General features: G+C 35.6%; 1 protein-coding gene and 1 long non-coding RNA gene across 2 annotated transcripts; both read left to right on the forward strand.

The window, feature by feature from the left end:
• Nucleotides 1–704: 704 nt before the first annotated feature.
• On the forward strand, nt 705–1,499 carry LOC106377986. The gene is made up of 2 exons (XM_048740434.1): nt 705–1,359; nt 1,444–1,499. The coding sequence occupies exons 1-2, from the start codon at nt 705–707 to the stop codon at nt 1,497–1,499; spliced, it is 711 nt and encodes a 236-aa protein (XP_048596391.1).
• Nucleotides 1,500–10,289: 8,790 nt separating this feature from the next.
• On the forward strand, nt 10,290–11,585 carry LOC111198933. Its single transcript, XR_002653065.2, has 3 exons — nt 10,290–10,725; nt 10,999–11,109; nt 11,342–11,585. It is a non-coding gene; the product is annotated as an uncharacterized LOC111198933 (long non-coding RNA).
• Nucleotides 11,586–14,562: the final 2,977 nt, after the last annotated feature.

Here is a 14,562-nt window from a genome sequence, read left to right on the forward strand (position 1 = left end):
GATTGTTCTTGTTTGATTGATTTCTTGATTGATCTGAGGTTTAGGATTGTTAGATTGATTGAAATAATCTAACTAAGTATTCAAATACTTAAGGCCTTGAAACCTTAACTTAAGGTTGCTAGAGTTCAAGATTGAAAACCCTAGTTTTATAAAAGAAGTAAGAATAGTTTGATTGCTTTACATGAATCTTAACATGGTATTGCATTCACACTAATTATAACAAGATCGACCAGCATATAGATCACACGAACTTAGGTTGCTTGCATTAGTAGACCTATATGGCCATGTGGCTTATGATTGATAGCACCATGGTCGATTAGTATTGTTTTGAATATCATGAATGCGTAAGACATGTTGTGGCCGAGCTTGCTTATTATCATGTGGCCACATGATTACATTGTGAACCTGAAACTTTAAATGATAATGCGATTCAGATGTCGAAAATAGCAAACAGAGACTACGCAGCCCTTAATCTCTCTGGAGACAATTACTTACAGTGGGCGCTAGATACAAGGATCAGTTTAAAGTCTAAGAGACTTGGTGATACGATCACCGAGGACAACAATGAGAATGAAAATAATCGATACAGGGCCATAAGCTTTATGCGCCATCATCTCATTGAAGGTCTGAAAGATCAGTACATGACAATTGAAAATCCACTAGACCTTTGGAATGCTTTAAAGCATAGATATGATCACCAAAAGATGGTGTTACTTCCAAAGGCTAGGCACGACTGGATGCATCTAAGATTCTTAGACTTCAAGTCCGTGGATGAGTATAATTCAGCCTTGTTCAAAATAGTTTCAATACTAAGGCTTTGTGGTGAAGAAGTATCCGATGTGATGATGCTTGAAAAGACCTACACTACTTTCCATAAGTCGAATTCAGTATTGCAAGAGCTGTATAAAACAAAAGGTTTTGCCACATATACTGATCTGATCTCGTGTCTACTTTTGGCCGAGGCAAACAATGAGCTCCTGATGAAGAACAGTGAAGCCAGACCTGTCGGGACAGCACCATTACCCGAAGCCCATGAGGTTGAAAAGAAAGATCCCAAAGAGAGCTACTACGCCCAAGACAACAGGAGACCACACGGCAATGGCCGTGGTGGATACAAGAGGCGTGGGCGTGACTACCCGAATGGCCGAGACAACTACTCGACCGGCCGAAAAGGAAACCACAATAACCGTGGTCGTGGTTCCAATTACGGCCGGGTCCGAGGCAGTTATGGCCGCGGACGAGGCGGCATATCTAAGCCGTCTTACACGTCCAAGTCAGTATGCCACAGATGCGGGATGGACAACCATTGGGCCAAGAACTGTAGAACTCCGAAACACTTGTACGATCTCTATCAAGAGAGTCTCAAGAACAAGAACCCGGAGGCAAACATGATCCAAGAAACCGGTCATGATGACAAAGGATATGGATATGATGCTGATAAAGAATCCGACCAAGATGATCTAATGGACTTTGAAACTTCTGATTGTCTCAAGGACTAGTTTTCGAATCACTTGTCTTATTGCTTTATGTTTTGCTTTGGTTTTTTTATTTTATGTTATGACATTGATAATTAAGAGAGTTTTTAAAGATCTTATGAAGTCTCTAAGTTTAGAAAATTTTATTTATAGAATGAATGATGAGATGAGTATACTTGTGGTGGATAGTGGCACAAGTCACACAATACTTAGAGACAAAAGGTACTTCATGAATCTCACAATGCAAAGTGCAAAGGTACACACCATTGCGGGTGAGGTTAGCCTGATTGAAGGTCACGGCCAGGCTTATGTGTTGATGCCTAAGGGCACTCACCTAGAGATCAAAACCGCCTTGTATTCCCCAAGCTCTAGAAGAAGCTTATTGAGTTTCAAAGATATAATATTGAATGGTTTCCATCTTGAAACGTGGGAAGAAGAAAACAAGGAGTTCCTTAATATAATCTCGATCACCAAAGGCAATAAGAAGGTCCTAGAGTCTATACCCGCAATGTCTACTGGTCTATACTATGCAAAGATCAGTATGATTGAGGCCAATGCCTCCGAGCTATTCACTTTATGGCATAACCGGCTTGGCCATCCCGGAACAAGTATGATGCGAAAATTGATAATGAATTCACAAGGGCACATGATTAAAGGAGTGATCCCATACAATCATCTCACATGTGCAGCATGTGCACAAGGGAAACTCATGACTAGGCCATCACCAGTCAAGGTTAATAAAGAGACCTTAAACTTTCTGGAAAGGATTCAAGGAGACATATGTGGACCAATACACCCACCTAGTGGGACGTTTAGATACTTTATGGTCCTCATTGATGCATCGACCAGATGGTCGCATGTGTGTCTACTATCCACACGGAATCTGGCCTTTGCACGCCTGCTTGCTCAGATGATAAGACTGAGAGCACACTTTCCAGACTTCCCTCTTAAGACTATACATCTAGACAATGCTGGTGAGTTCACGTCCAGAGCGTTTAATGAATACTGTATGTCCATGGGGGTAAGTGTAGAACAGTCCATGGCACATGTCCATACACAGAACGGCTTGGCCGAATCTTTCATTAAACGAATCCAGCTGATAGCCCGGCCATTGCTAATGAAGTCTCAACTCCCGGTATCAGCATGGGGACATGCGGTTTTACACGCAGCGGAACTGATTCGCATCAGGCCATCTAGTGAGCATAGATATTCACCATCCCAACTAGTTACGGGTCATGAGCCAGACGTGTCCCACATCAAGACATTCGGATGTGCCGTCTACGTTCCAATTGCTCCACCACAGAGAACTAAGATGGGACCACAGAGGAGGATGGGAATATACGTAGGATATGATTCTCCAAGCATTATAAAGTATCTTGAGCCAACAACCGGTGATTTGTTTAAGGCCAGATACGAAGACTCACAGTTTGATGAGTCAACATATCCGTCCTTAGGGGGAGATAACAGCCGGTTGATCATTAAAGACTTGGAATGGTTTAGACCATCAATATCTTGGCAAGATCCTCGGACTAAAGATTGTGATATACAAGTCCAAAAGATTATACATCTTCAAGAGCTAGCTAATCAACTGCCAGATACATTTGCAGACCCAAATAGAGTAACAATATCACATATCCCGGCTTGTAATGCACCTATAAGATTAGATGTCCAGAAGGGACAATGTCAAGTGGCTACAGAGTCTAAGCAACGTTTAAAACGTGGTAGACCAATTGGTTCCAAAGATAAACAGCCTCGGAAGTCCAAGAGAGGTGCTGGATCCGAGTGCATCAAGGAAACCGTCCAGGACATGGATGGACCGGCCGAGCTGACCAGGATGGTCGAGCCAATTGAGCCGGCCACACCCGATGATCCGGCTGTTCCTCATAGTGAGGTCCGGGACGCTGGGCTTCACGGGACACAAGAGCTGGACAATCAAGAGATTTCTATAGACTACATAATGTCTGGAAAACAATGGAAAAGAAAAGATATCAACGTTGATGATTTGTTTGCATACAAGGTAGCACTTGAGATCATGGATATAGATGAGGATCTAGAACCCACGTCCATACAAGAATGCATGCTAAGATCAGATTGGATCAAATGGAAAGAAGCTATAAACGTGGAGTTAGAATCATTGAGAAAGAGAGGCATTTTTGGCCCTATAATCCGGACACCAAGTGATGTCAAACCAGTGGGATACAAATGGGTCTTTGTAAGAAAGAGAAATGAGAAAGGAGAAGTAGTGAGATACAAAGCACGGCTTGTAGCACAAGGATTCTCACAAAGACCATGAATAGATTATGAGGAGACTTACTCCCCTGTGGTGGATGCAACTACATTGAGATACCTAATCAGTCTGGCCGTGAAAGAGAACATAGATTTACACCTAATGGATGTAGTAACTGCATATTTATATGGACCACTGGATAATGAAATTCATATGAGAGTTCCAGATGGTATTGAGCTCAAAGATAAGAAAGGTTCTCGAGAACAACATTGCATTAAGCTGAATAAAGCCTTATATGGTTTAAAGCAATCAGGTCGAATGTGGTACAACAGGTTATCCGAGTACCTAGTGAAAGAGGGTTATAAGAATGATCCAATAAGTCCATGTATATTCATAAAGAAATTTGACAGCAAGGGCTTTGTGATAATGTCAGTTTATGTGGACGACCTGAATATAATAGGAAACCCTGGAGAGATTTCCCAAACTGTTGAGTGTTTAAAGAAAGAGTTCGAGATGAAAGACTTAGGGAAAACTAAGTTTTGTTTGGGATTACAGTTTGAGTATGTAGAGAAAGGAATCCTTGTGCATCAAGAAACTTATACAGAAAAGATACTCAAGCAATTCAATATGGACCAGGCTCATCCCTTGACTATTCCTATGGTCGTGAGGTCCTTAGACCTTGAGAAGGATCCATACGGACCTAAGAAGCCGGACGAGGAAGCACTCGGGCCGGAGGTGCCTTACCTAAGTGCCATTGGGGCCTTAATGTACTTGGCTAGTCATACTAGACCGGACATCAGCTTTGTCGTGAGCTTACTGTCTAGATTCAGTTCATGTCCGACTTTAAGGCATTGGAACATAGTGAAACATCTGTTCAGATATCTGCAAGGAAAAAAGGATCTTGGTTTGTTCTACACCGACCGGCCAGGAGAGAGCTTGGTCGGATATGCAGATGCTGGGTACTTGTCCGACCCACACCAGGCTAGATCTCAAACAGGTTATGTGTTTATACACAGTGGAGCCGCAATATGCTGGCGTTCCACAAAGCAAACCTTAGTGGCCACATCGTCCAATCACGCTGAGATCATAGCTATGTATGAAGCAAGCCGTGAGCTTGTTTGGTTGAGGAACATGACCGGACATGTCTTAAGAGAAAGTGGTCTGGCCGTGGGACAAGAGAAAGAAGAGCCAACAATCATATACGAGGACAATGCAGCGTGCATTTCTCAGCTCAAGGAAGGATACATCAAGGGAGATAGGACAAAGCACATCCTGCCCAAGTTCTTCTTCACCCACTACTTGCAGAAGGCAAAGGAGGTTCAAGTGGTTCAAGTTCGTTCCAGTGACAATTCAGCCAACCTCTTCACCAAGTCTCTGCCAACCTCAACGTTCAAGAAGCTGGTTCATCAGATAGGGATGCGCCGGCAGAACCGGCAGAAGGATCTTCAGTGATGCCTTCATAAGGGGGAGTGTCATGCGTTGTACTCTTTTTCCTGTCTATGGTTTCCATTTTTCCCACCTTGGGTTTTTGGTTTTCCTAGAGAGGTTTTAACGAGGCAACATCGTGCATGATACGAGCCCATATGGTTATAGCATCCAAGGGGGAGTGTTATAAAACATGTGCGGATTGCTATTAACCAAGCCAAAGGAAGAACGGACCGCGTCCGGCCCAAGACCAAGACCGCGTCCACATAGGAGAGAGAGGCGGCCAAAGAGTAGCCGACTTTAGGGATTAGAAGTTTTCCTTTTCCTTTCATGTTTATCTTTAAGGATATTTCCTATTTCCTTTTAGCTTAGGATTTGTACTCTTTCCTTTTATCCTTATCTTGTAATCCCTATATAAGAGAACACTTTGATTCAGTAATATGACACCACGATTTCCCCATCTTTTACAACACATAATTTATTTATCGTTTTGTTAACATGGAGTTTGTATTTTTTTTCTTATATACATATTTTTACTGTTCTTATTATTTTCAGTTAATATAATCTATATTTTTCAAATAATTTTTCTTTGATATTTATTAAAGAACTATTTATATTAAAAGAATACGTTTACAATCATATTTACAAAAAAAAAGATAGTGTTATACTCCCTCTGTTCCCGAAATAAGGATTTTCTAGAGTATTCACGCATATTAAGAATATAATAAATATTTACAATTGAATTTATTATTTAGTTTATTATACATTTTCTAATAAATATCAACCAATAATATTCGACCAATCAAATATTTTAATTAATGTGTTTTAAAAGTATACAACTTTTCAGCATTAACTACTAAAAGTACTTTAAAATTTTAGAAAATCTATCATTTTGGAACAAAAAGTAAATCTAGAAAATCCAACTTTGAGGAGCAGAGGGAGTATATATTATTTTATTGATGGGGAATTTGCCAAAACTAACCCACAACTTGATTTTAACTTCAAACCTATACCCAAACTTGAATCAAATGCAAAACTAACCTAAAAGCCTTGTGAAATTACAGCCCAGCCCCTTGTGACCAAACAAAAAAACAGAAGCTATTTTTACGAATATAGCCCTAGTAAGTCGTCTGAGATGTTGGAAGTCGTCTGGACAACTTCAAAGTAAGTCTTCTGGTGTAGCTGATCTTAAAAATAATTTTTAAATTTTTAAAAAAATATTTTGGTAAGCGAAAAATTAAAATCATGTAATTATAAATAGTTTTAAGTGATATAAATTAAAATATAACAAAATTGAATTGTTTTCGACATAGATGAGTGTAGGTAGTGAATCATGGTATTCTTTGGTCTAGGGTTTGGGAACATATGTTATAGTATTGTATGTATTCTTAGGGTTAGATTTTGGAAAGCTTGAATGTTTTTTTTGAAAATTAATTTTGTACATATACGTGTTTATTTTTGTATATAGTAAACACTTTTGAAGTTTAATTTGATTTTATGAAGTGTTTAGTTAGTTAATTAAGTTTAGGGGTTATGTTTAGAGTCTAGACGATTTACATTTCAGTCGTGTGGTGAAGAAATTAAAACAGACGACTTACATGTAAGTCGTCCAAATATTCCCGCCTAAAATTTTTTAAAAAATTATTTTCCCGCTTAAATAATTTAAACCAGACGACTTACTTGTAAGTCGTCTGGGAAGTCTTCTATTTTAGTTTCTCGCTAAAAATATTTTAATTTTCCGCTAAAAATATTAAACTCTTCTGGACGACTTACAAGTAAGTCGTCTAGTAAGTCGTCTGAATCAAAAATATTTAACCTAATTGGATTTTTTGTCTCCCTATATAAAGAAAAAATTGTACATTCTCTCTCCTCTTCTCCAATGGCTGCAACAAAAATGTAATGTTCATCATTCTAAAACTCTTCAACCTCTCTCTAATCTCTTTGACTTGTAAACACCAAACTTTATATGAATTTTTCAGTTTTATCACATGTATTTCTTACTAATCTATCTTTTTTGCAGGTTTTTAATCAAATGGTACTCATCTTCCACCAATTTAAAGGTAGATCTATTAATTTTAGATATGTATTTTTGTGTGTACTATAAAGGTAGATTTATCTAATATTCCACTCATTTTCTCAGATTTTAAGTCATTTGAACGTTTTTGGATATGCAGTTTTTTTCAGATCTGGATTTGATATGCAGTTTTTTCAGATCTGGAAGACTTCTGGGACGACTTACATGTTAGTCGTCTAAAATATAATGCACTAGACGACTTCCAGGAAGTTTTCCAGACGACTTCCAGGAAGTCGTCTGGACTTCCTGGAAGTCGTCTAGACTTCCTGGAAGTCGTCTGGACTTCCTGGAAATCGTCTGGACTTCCTGGAAGTCGTCTGGACTTCTTGGAAGTCATCTGGACGTCATGGAAGTCTTCTGACGAGATCTGAGTGTTTTGGTAAGTTTTTATGTCTGATTTTTCTTCATTTGGTAACTTCTTGTTGTATAAAGTTCTTACTCTTTTTTCCAAACTAAAACTCTTCAAACCCACTCTAATCTCTTTGACTTCAAAACACCAAATTTTATATGAATTTTTCAGTTTTGTCTCATGTCTTTCTTACTAATCTGTCTTTTTGCAGGTTTTTAATCAGATGATACTCATCTTCCACTCATTTAAAGGTAGATTTATTAATTTTATATATGTATTTTTTTTTGTATTCTATAAAGGTAGATTTATCTAATCTTCCACTCATTTTTTCTGTTTTTAAGTCATTTGAATGTTTTTGGATATGCAGGTTTTTCAGATCTGGATTTGATATGCAGGTTTTTCAGATCTGGAAGACTTCTAGGACGACTTACCTGTTAGTCGTCAAAAATATAATGCACTAGACGACTTCCAGGAAGTCTTCCAGACTACTTCCATTTCAGTCGTCTGGACTTCCTGAAAGTCGTCTGGACTTCCTGGAAGTCGTCTGGACTTCCTGGAAGTCGTCTGGACTTCCTAGAAGTCGTCTGGACTTCCTCGAAGTCTTCTGACAAAGTCTTCTTCCATATCAAGTGGAGTCCAAGCTTATCGTTGTAAAGGAATGATCTATAAAAGTTTTGTTTGTGGTCTGTTTTGTGAATTGCATGTCTACTCTTTTAGTTGTGAATTTTTTGTAAAATTAGTAATAATGTTTCCCAAGATGTAATACATGTGCTAACAATGTGTTTACACAATTACAAATCAATGAAATAATAGACTTCAGTAGCCTTTTTCTTATCTTTGGATTTCTCATATTCAATAATAAACTCCAATGGCTTTTTTCTCATCTTAATAAACAAGAATGTTGGAAGCTTCATATTGATATAACATTTTAAGAAGCATTTTAACCCTTTGTCCAACTCATAACAATAATCATCATTAGTATCTATAACAATAATACTTAAGAGATGGAAACAAACAATAGTAAGTGGTCAAGACATATCATATTTTTTATTTGAAAACTTAGTCAAATTTAGTAAAACTAAGGGAGAGAACATATTTTGTAAATATGAGTTTTACATATCATGAAGTTACTTATCACTCTTAAAAATACAAGTTATTCAAAAACTAGCGTAGAAGACTTAAAAACTAGCGGAGAAGACTTCAATGGAAGTCTTCTCGGATCAGTTAAAAACTTTAATTAACGTGAATGTTGGTAACCTCATAAATATCACCAATTAAGTTATAAATTTCATTCAGTAGCCCAAATATTCATTAATAAACATGAATTAACAAGAAAATGTTAAAAAATCTTTATAGTTTTAGAGAAAATGCAAGTTTATAAAACATTGACGCAGACGACATCCACGGAGGTCATCTAGTTGACTTCCAGAGAAGTCGTCCATTTAGGTCGACGCGGACGACTTCAATCTAAGTATTCCAGACGACTAAAATATAAGTCGTCTGGTCAACGCAGAGGTTATTTTTGCAATTGACTTTGAAATCTGTTATTTGAGACGACTGAAAAATAAGTCGTCTACTTATGTTTGGTTAAAAAAAAACTCCAAAAAAGCTAGACGACTTACATTTCAGTCGTCATAGGTTAGTTTTGCATTTGACTAGATTATTTCAGAAGTTTGACTTTCCTGGACGACTTACATTTCAGTCGTCTCGTGAAAATTAAAATATCAATATTTTATTAAAACTAGACGACTTACAATTAAGTCGTCATAGGTTAGTTTTGCAATTGAAAAAAAAAACTTCAATATTTAATTATATATAGACGACTTACAATTCAGTCGTCCGTGAGACGACTTACTTGTAAGTCATCCAGGATTTACGAGGTTTGACCAGAATCTCGGAATAAAATCCTAGACGACTTACATGTAAATCATCGGGCGGATGACTGAATTGTAAGTCGTCTGGGTATAATTAAATATTGAAGTTTTTTTTTCAATTGAAAAACTAACCTATAATGACTTAATTGTAAGTCGTTTAGTATTAATAAAATATTGATATTTCAATTTTCACCAGACGACTGAAATGTAAGTCGTCCGGGAAAGTCAAACTTCTGAAATAATCCAGTCAAATGCAAAACTAACATATAACCACTGAAATGTAAGTCGTCTAGGTTCTTTGGAGATTTTTTTGTAACCAAACAAAATCAGACAACTTAACTTTCAGTCGTCTCAGAAAACATATTTCAAAGTCAGTTGCAAAAATAACCTCTGCGTTGACAAGACGACTTTCAGGTAAGTTGTCTGGACGAACAGATCTGGAAAAAAACTCGATTTCATACCTTAAATTGGTGAGATAACTTCCTTAGCACACATAAGGCTTCTCCAAGAACACATAATCTTAAACGAAAGTGACCCACCCAGAATCGTTAGCTTCTTTGACTCTATGAACCATAAAAAAATGTAGAATCAAAATCTTGGGGTTTTTTAGCTTAATGTGGAAAGAAAGTGAGAGAGATGTTGTGTTTAGTTCATAAGAATGGAGAAAGAAGAATGGTAAATCAATTTTGGGAGCATTAAGAGCTTCAAATTGGTTGTTCATGGTGGTTAGGGTATTGATGACAATGACAATCTTGTAATTACTTGAAGATGATGAGGGTGAGAGAGTAAAAATATCATTTTCGAAAATAAAAAAAAAAAAAATTTATGGCATTTTCGTGAATTATATGAACTTGTGGGATGAATAAAGCATAACTAATTTCCAAAAAAAAAAGAGGTTAATTTTGTGTTTGACTGTATGTAAATTTTGAAAAAAGCCCTTTATTGATTGGGGAAAGTAATGCTAATACATTTAAGCAAAAACTTTATCCGCCATTAAATTGCGTAGCTAGCATTAACTCTGCGAATATTGCTTGAAATTTTATGGAATAAGCGATAATCATGGTTTGATCTGATTATTTAATTTTCTTTTATTTGGAAAGTCAAATAGTGAATCTTCTAAAAATGGAAATTATGATTGAATCGTTGAAAAATTTAAAGTCAAAGTTCTTGTTTTGAAAACATAATTACAAATTATTAATAACAAAAATGGAAGATTTATTTATATATAACTATATATATATGTAATTAAGACCATAAACTCTGTTCATAAGAAGCTTAAAGTTATATTTTCAAAACGAAAGGTAATCATGTTGCGTAACCATATATATGCACATATATATAAATATATATAAATATATATGTGTGTTGATGTTAGAAGTTTTCTGTTGTAGTAGACTAAAATTATCTTATAAATGAGTAAAACCCGATTGTTTTGAGATTCCCCGTATTTCTTGCAATACAAAAAGTGACCGTATGTATTCTTATTGTAACGTCTGTGTTACACTACAGTTTCCTCAAATGGTGATCTTGAATTTAAAATTTTAATTTTTGTACATCTTCCTTTTTCTTTGTAGGAAATCAAGACAAAAAGTTGCTACAACCTATAATGACGACCAAGAAAATGTCATCCCTTTTATTATTTTCGCTGATGGTCTTTATCCTCGTATCTCTACCTATAATTTCAGGTAACTGTTTTCATTATAGAATATAATGTTATTTAAAAAATATATAGTGTTAAAAAAAAACTATTTTCTAACCGAAATTCTCTACAAAAATCAAGCAATTTTTAACAGATTGACTCAAAGCCATTAGACGTAAAAATTTATGTTTGTATAATTGTATTTGCAATTTACATATTCTTATGTTGGATTATTTATTTTTGTACCTAATTATTGCTAACTTTTATGAACTAAATAGGGGATGAATGTACACCGAAGGGGCCATGTGAAGACACCAAGAAATGCAATATCTATTGTTTATTGCTGGGTTTCAAATATGGGGGATTTTGTGATACATATGGGACTACGTTTTGTTGTTGCATAACATCTAAAACTCCTCCTATATCCAGTCTTCCTGAACACTAATTATTTTTAATCAATATGTACCCAAAATATACATTCAAATATGATACTCGTATTTATATTACATCGCTTAAAATTTACGATTATCAATTTTATTTTGTTTACAATCTAATAAACTCAATAAAACTACAAGAGAGCGTGAAATTCAAACCTTTAAAGATAAACATTGTAGCCACATTAACATTCACAACTCTCTTGTAAGATGTAAATCCAGCGAGCGAGTTAAATCATTAACATTGACACCTCTATTTCTTATAAGATGAAGAAACGTATGTTTCAAGAAACCAGCAATGCTTCGTTAACAAGGCAAAAACATAAGCAACCTGCTTGGCCTCGTAACCCAAAAACCACGAGCCTTGTCGGGACGAGTAGGTCATGACGAGATTGACAACCGAAGGTTGCTGTCTGTACTCTCGGCAAGCACCTCACCCTCTTCACAAAACCTCATAACATCGGCTGCTTCTTTCTCCACATACTTGTTCTGCACACCAACAATGAGATACTTGCCTTAGGGAATCTTAGAGAGATGGAGAGTGAGAATTACACAAATGATTGAATCTAGAAAGCTAAACTACTTACTCTGTTTCTTCAAAACAGAGAGATGAACACGTCCAATCACCTGATGCCAGCTGTCCTCTTTCTTCGATTGTAACGACCTCTCCAACTAACTCTCATCTCCACTTATTCGCTGCCACCTGTCGTCTCTTGCTTAACTGTATCAACAACAAAAGAGATGTAGTGTTTGGTGTATGTTCAAATCCAACATGCATCCCAACATTTTTTGTAGACACAAAAAAGTTATTGTATGTATCCCCTATATATTATTTAAGAAGCATTACAACATTTTTTGTAGACAGATGTCATCATTAGAATGATTATTAGAATCTTTAGAGAAATAAGTTGGTCCCTCTAAATATATAATAATATTTTTAATAAATTAACCATAAATACATTTTTAATGTGCTTCATTATTTCCTTAAATAAAATTATGGAATTTCCTAATGTGGCTAAAATATATATGACAATTAATGATTTGGAATAATAAATATTTGATAAAAATAAATGTATCTTATATTATATTTGTTTAGTTTTAAACTATTAAAATAAATTAAACAACCATAGTAACCATATAATAAATTTTTTTTTTATATGTTATATTTTGAATTTTTAAAAATGAATATTAATTACTAAAACTGTTAAAAGTCTCACACTCAAATTTTATGATCCATGGTTTAATTTTTTTGTTATGACAAGATATAAACGATTAAAAATTATATAAGTTGAAAGTCTCATTTAATAAGTATTAAAAATGAAAGATATATATATATATATATATATATATTCTATATAAAAAATACATAAATATCTTAATTTTGAAATTTACTTTAAACAATCTTTTTGATAAAAATTTGAAAAAATATTGACAACTTAATCACTACAAGAAAACACAAGTTTTACGAGGGCAGTTTTCCTCGTGACTTCGTCGTAAAAGCAGTGTTACGAGGAATTAGCGAGGAAACCTGTTTCGTCGTTATACGTTTGTCGTAACGCATATATCCTCGCTAATTCGTCGTAACGTAGCGAGGAAATAATTTCGTCGTAAAAGCGAAGAAGAATATTTCGTCGTAAAGACCACGTAAAGCTTCCACGTAAGGACGTCGCTAAATTTCCTCGTAAATACCTCGAAAGCCATTCCTCGTTAAAGCCACGTAAATAACTCAAAAGTAAATACTCGTAAAGTAAACGTAAATAACTTGATAGCTTTCCTCGTAAAGACCACGTGAATTTTCCACGTCATTTCCTTGTAAACATTTCCTCGGAAAAACCTCGTTAAGCTTCCACGTAAAGAAGTCGCAAAATAGCTACGAATTTACTTCGTTTCATTATTTTACAGAAATAAAAAAAATTATAATTAAAAAAATAATTTAAATAATTTAAATTATTAATAAAATTAAAATTCTAAAAAAAATCAAAACCAAAATATTTTATATATAAATAAGTTTTGAATTCATAATACAAGAACCGAAATTAAAAAGAACTAAGGATCGTTAACCGCCCGGTAGAATTCATCACTCCTCGCCGTTACATCCGCCTCGACATGTGAGTCGTCGGTTGGTGACTACCCTGCTCACCGAACATCTCTCTGTAATGGGCAGTAAGTCTACCTTTTAGAACCTGAAAAAAAAATTTAATTTTTTAAATTTCCGTCAATAGTATATTTTCCAACATTATCCACCTAATCAACACTAAATAACATAAGATCCGTAAACTTATCTAAATTTCCTATACTAACCACCTAATCTACCTAAACTAACCAAATTAGAGAGGAATTAGAGAGGCTTACCATTGCAACGAAACAGGGAGGAAGTGGAGAGGAAGTAGAGAGGAAAGAAAGAGTGAGCGCTCGGGGTGTATATATAAGATTACATTCCGTCGCAAATTCCTCGTAATTTTACGACGAATTACAGATGCCCGTATTTTTTTTTACGACGAAACAGCGAGAGATTACAAAGGTCCGCGTTTTGTTATACGAGGAAGTTACGAGGAATTACAAAGGCCCGTGTTTTTTAGGTACGAGGACGTTACGACGATTTTGCTTACGTGGAATTACCGAGGAAAGCTTCCCTATAAATATACCCGTAACTCTCCTTCTCAACCCACACCCAAACTCCCAAATCACACCCTATCTCACTTCATACTCTCAAATCCAATCCTATTCAAATTATAAAAATTTGAGAAAAAAGGAAGAGAAGAAGATATTGGAATTTACGTTGGTGAGACTTAAGTAATATAATTGCTGGAAGTCTTGCCACATGTAAATCCAGTATATTTCTTCTTTTTATTTTTTTTTCTAGTTTTTACGGTACGAGGTGTTTACGACGATTTTGGTTACGAGGTGTTTACGACGATTCCGTCCTACGTGGAATTAAAGTGGGCCGCGTTCATCATTTACTTTACGTGGTATTTACGACGAATCTCTCCTACGTGGTATTTACGACGAATCTGTCCTACGTGGTATTTACGAGGAATTCGTCGTAAGTTCGACGTTAACATACG

The sequence above is a fragment of the Brassica napus genome, chromosome A9 (genome assembly GCF_020379485.1).
Source record: "Brassica napus cultivar Da-Ae chromosome A9, Da-Ae, whole genome shotgun sequence".
Taxonomy (NCBI): Eukaryota; Viridiplantae; Streptophyta; class Magnoliopsida; order Brassicales; family Brassicaceae; genus Brassica; species Brassica napus.

Bases quoted from the DNA above. Each gene is read 5' to 3' on its own strand.
- LOC106377986 (XM_048740434.1), top strand. From the start codon at position 705: ATGGTGTTACTTCCAAAGGCTAGGCACGACTGGATGCATCTAAGATTC. The intron at 1,360-1,443 runs GTCTCAAGAACA...ATGCTGATAAAG, and splicing joins GTACGATCTCTATCAAGAGA to AATCCGACCAAGATGATCTA.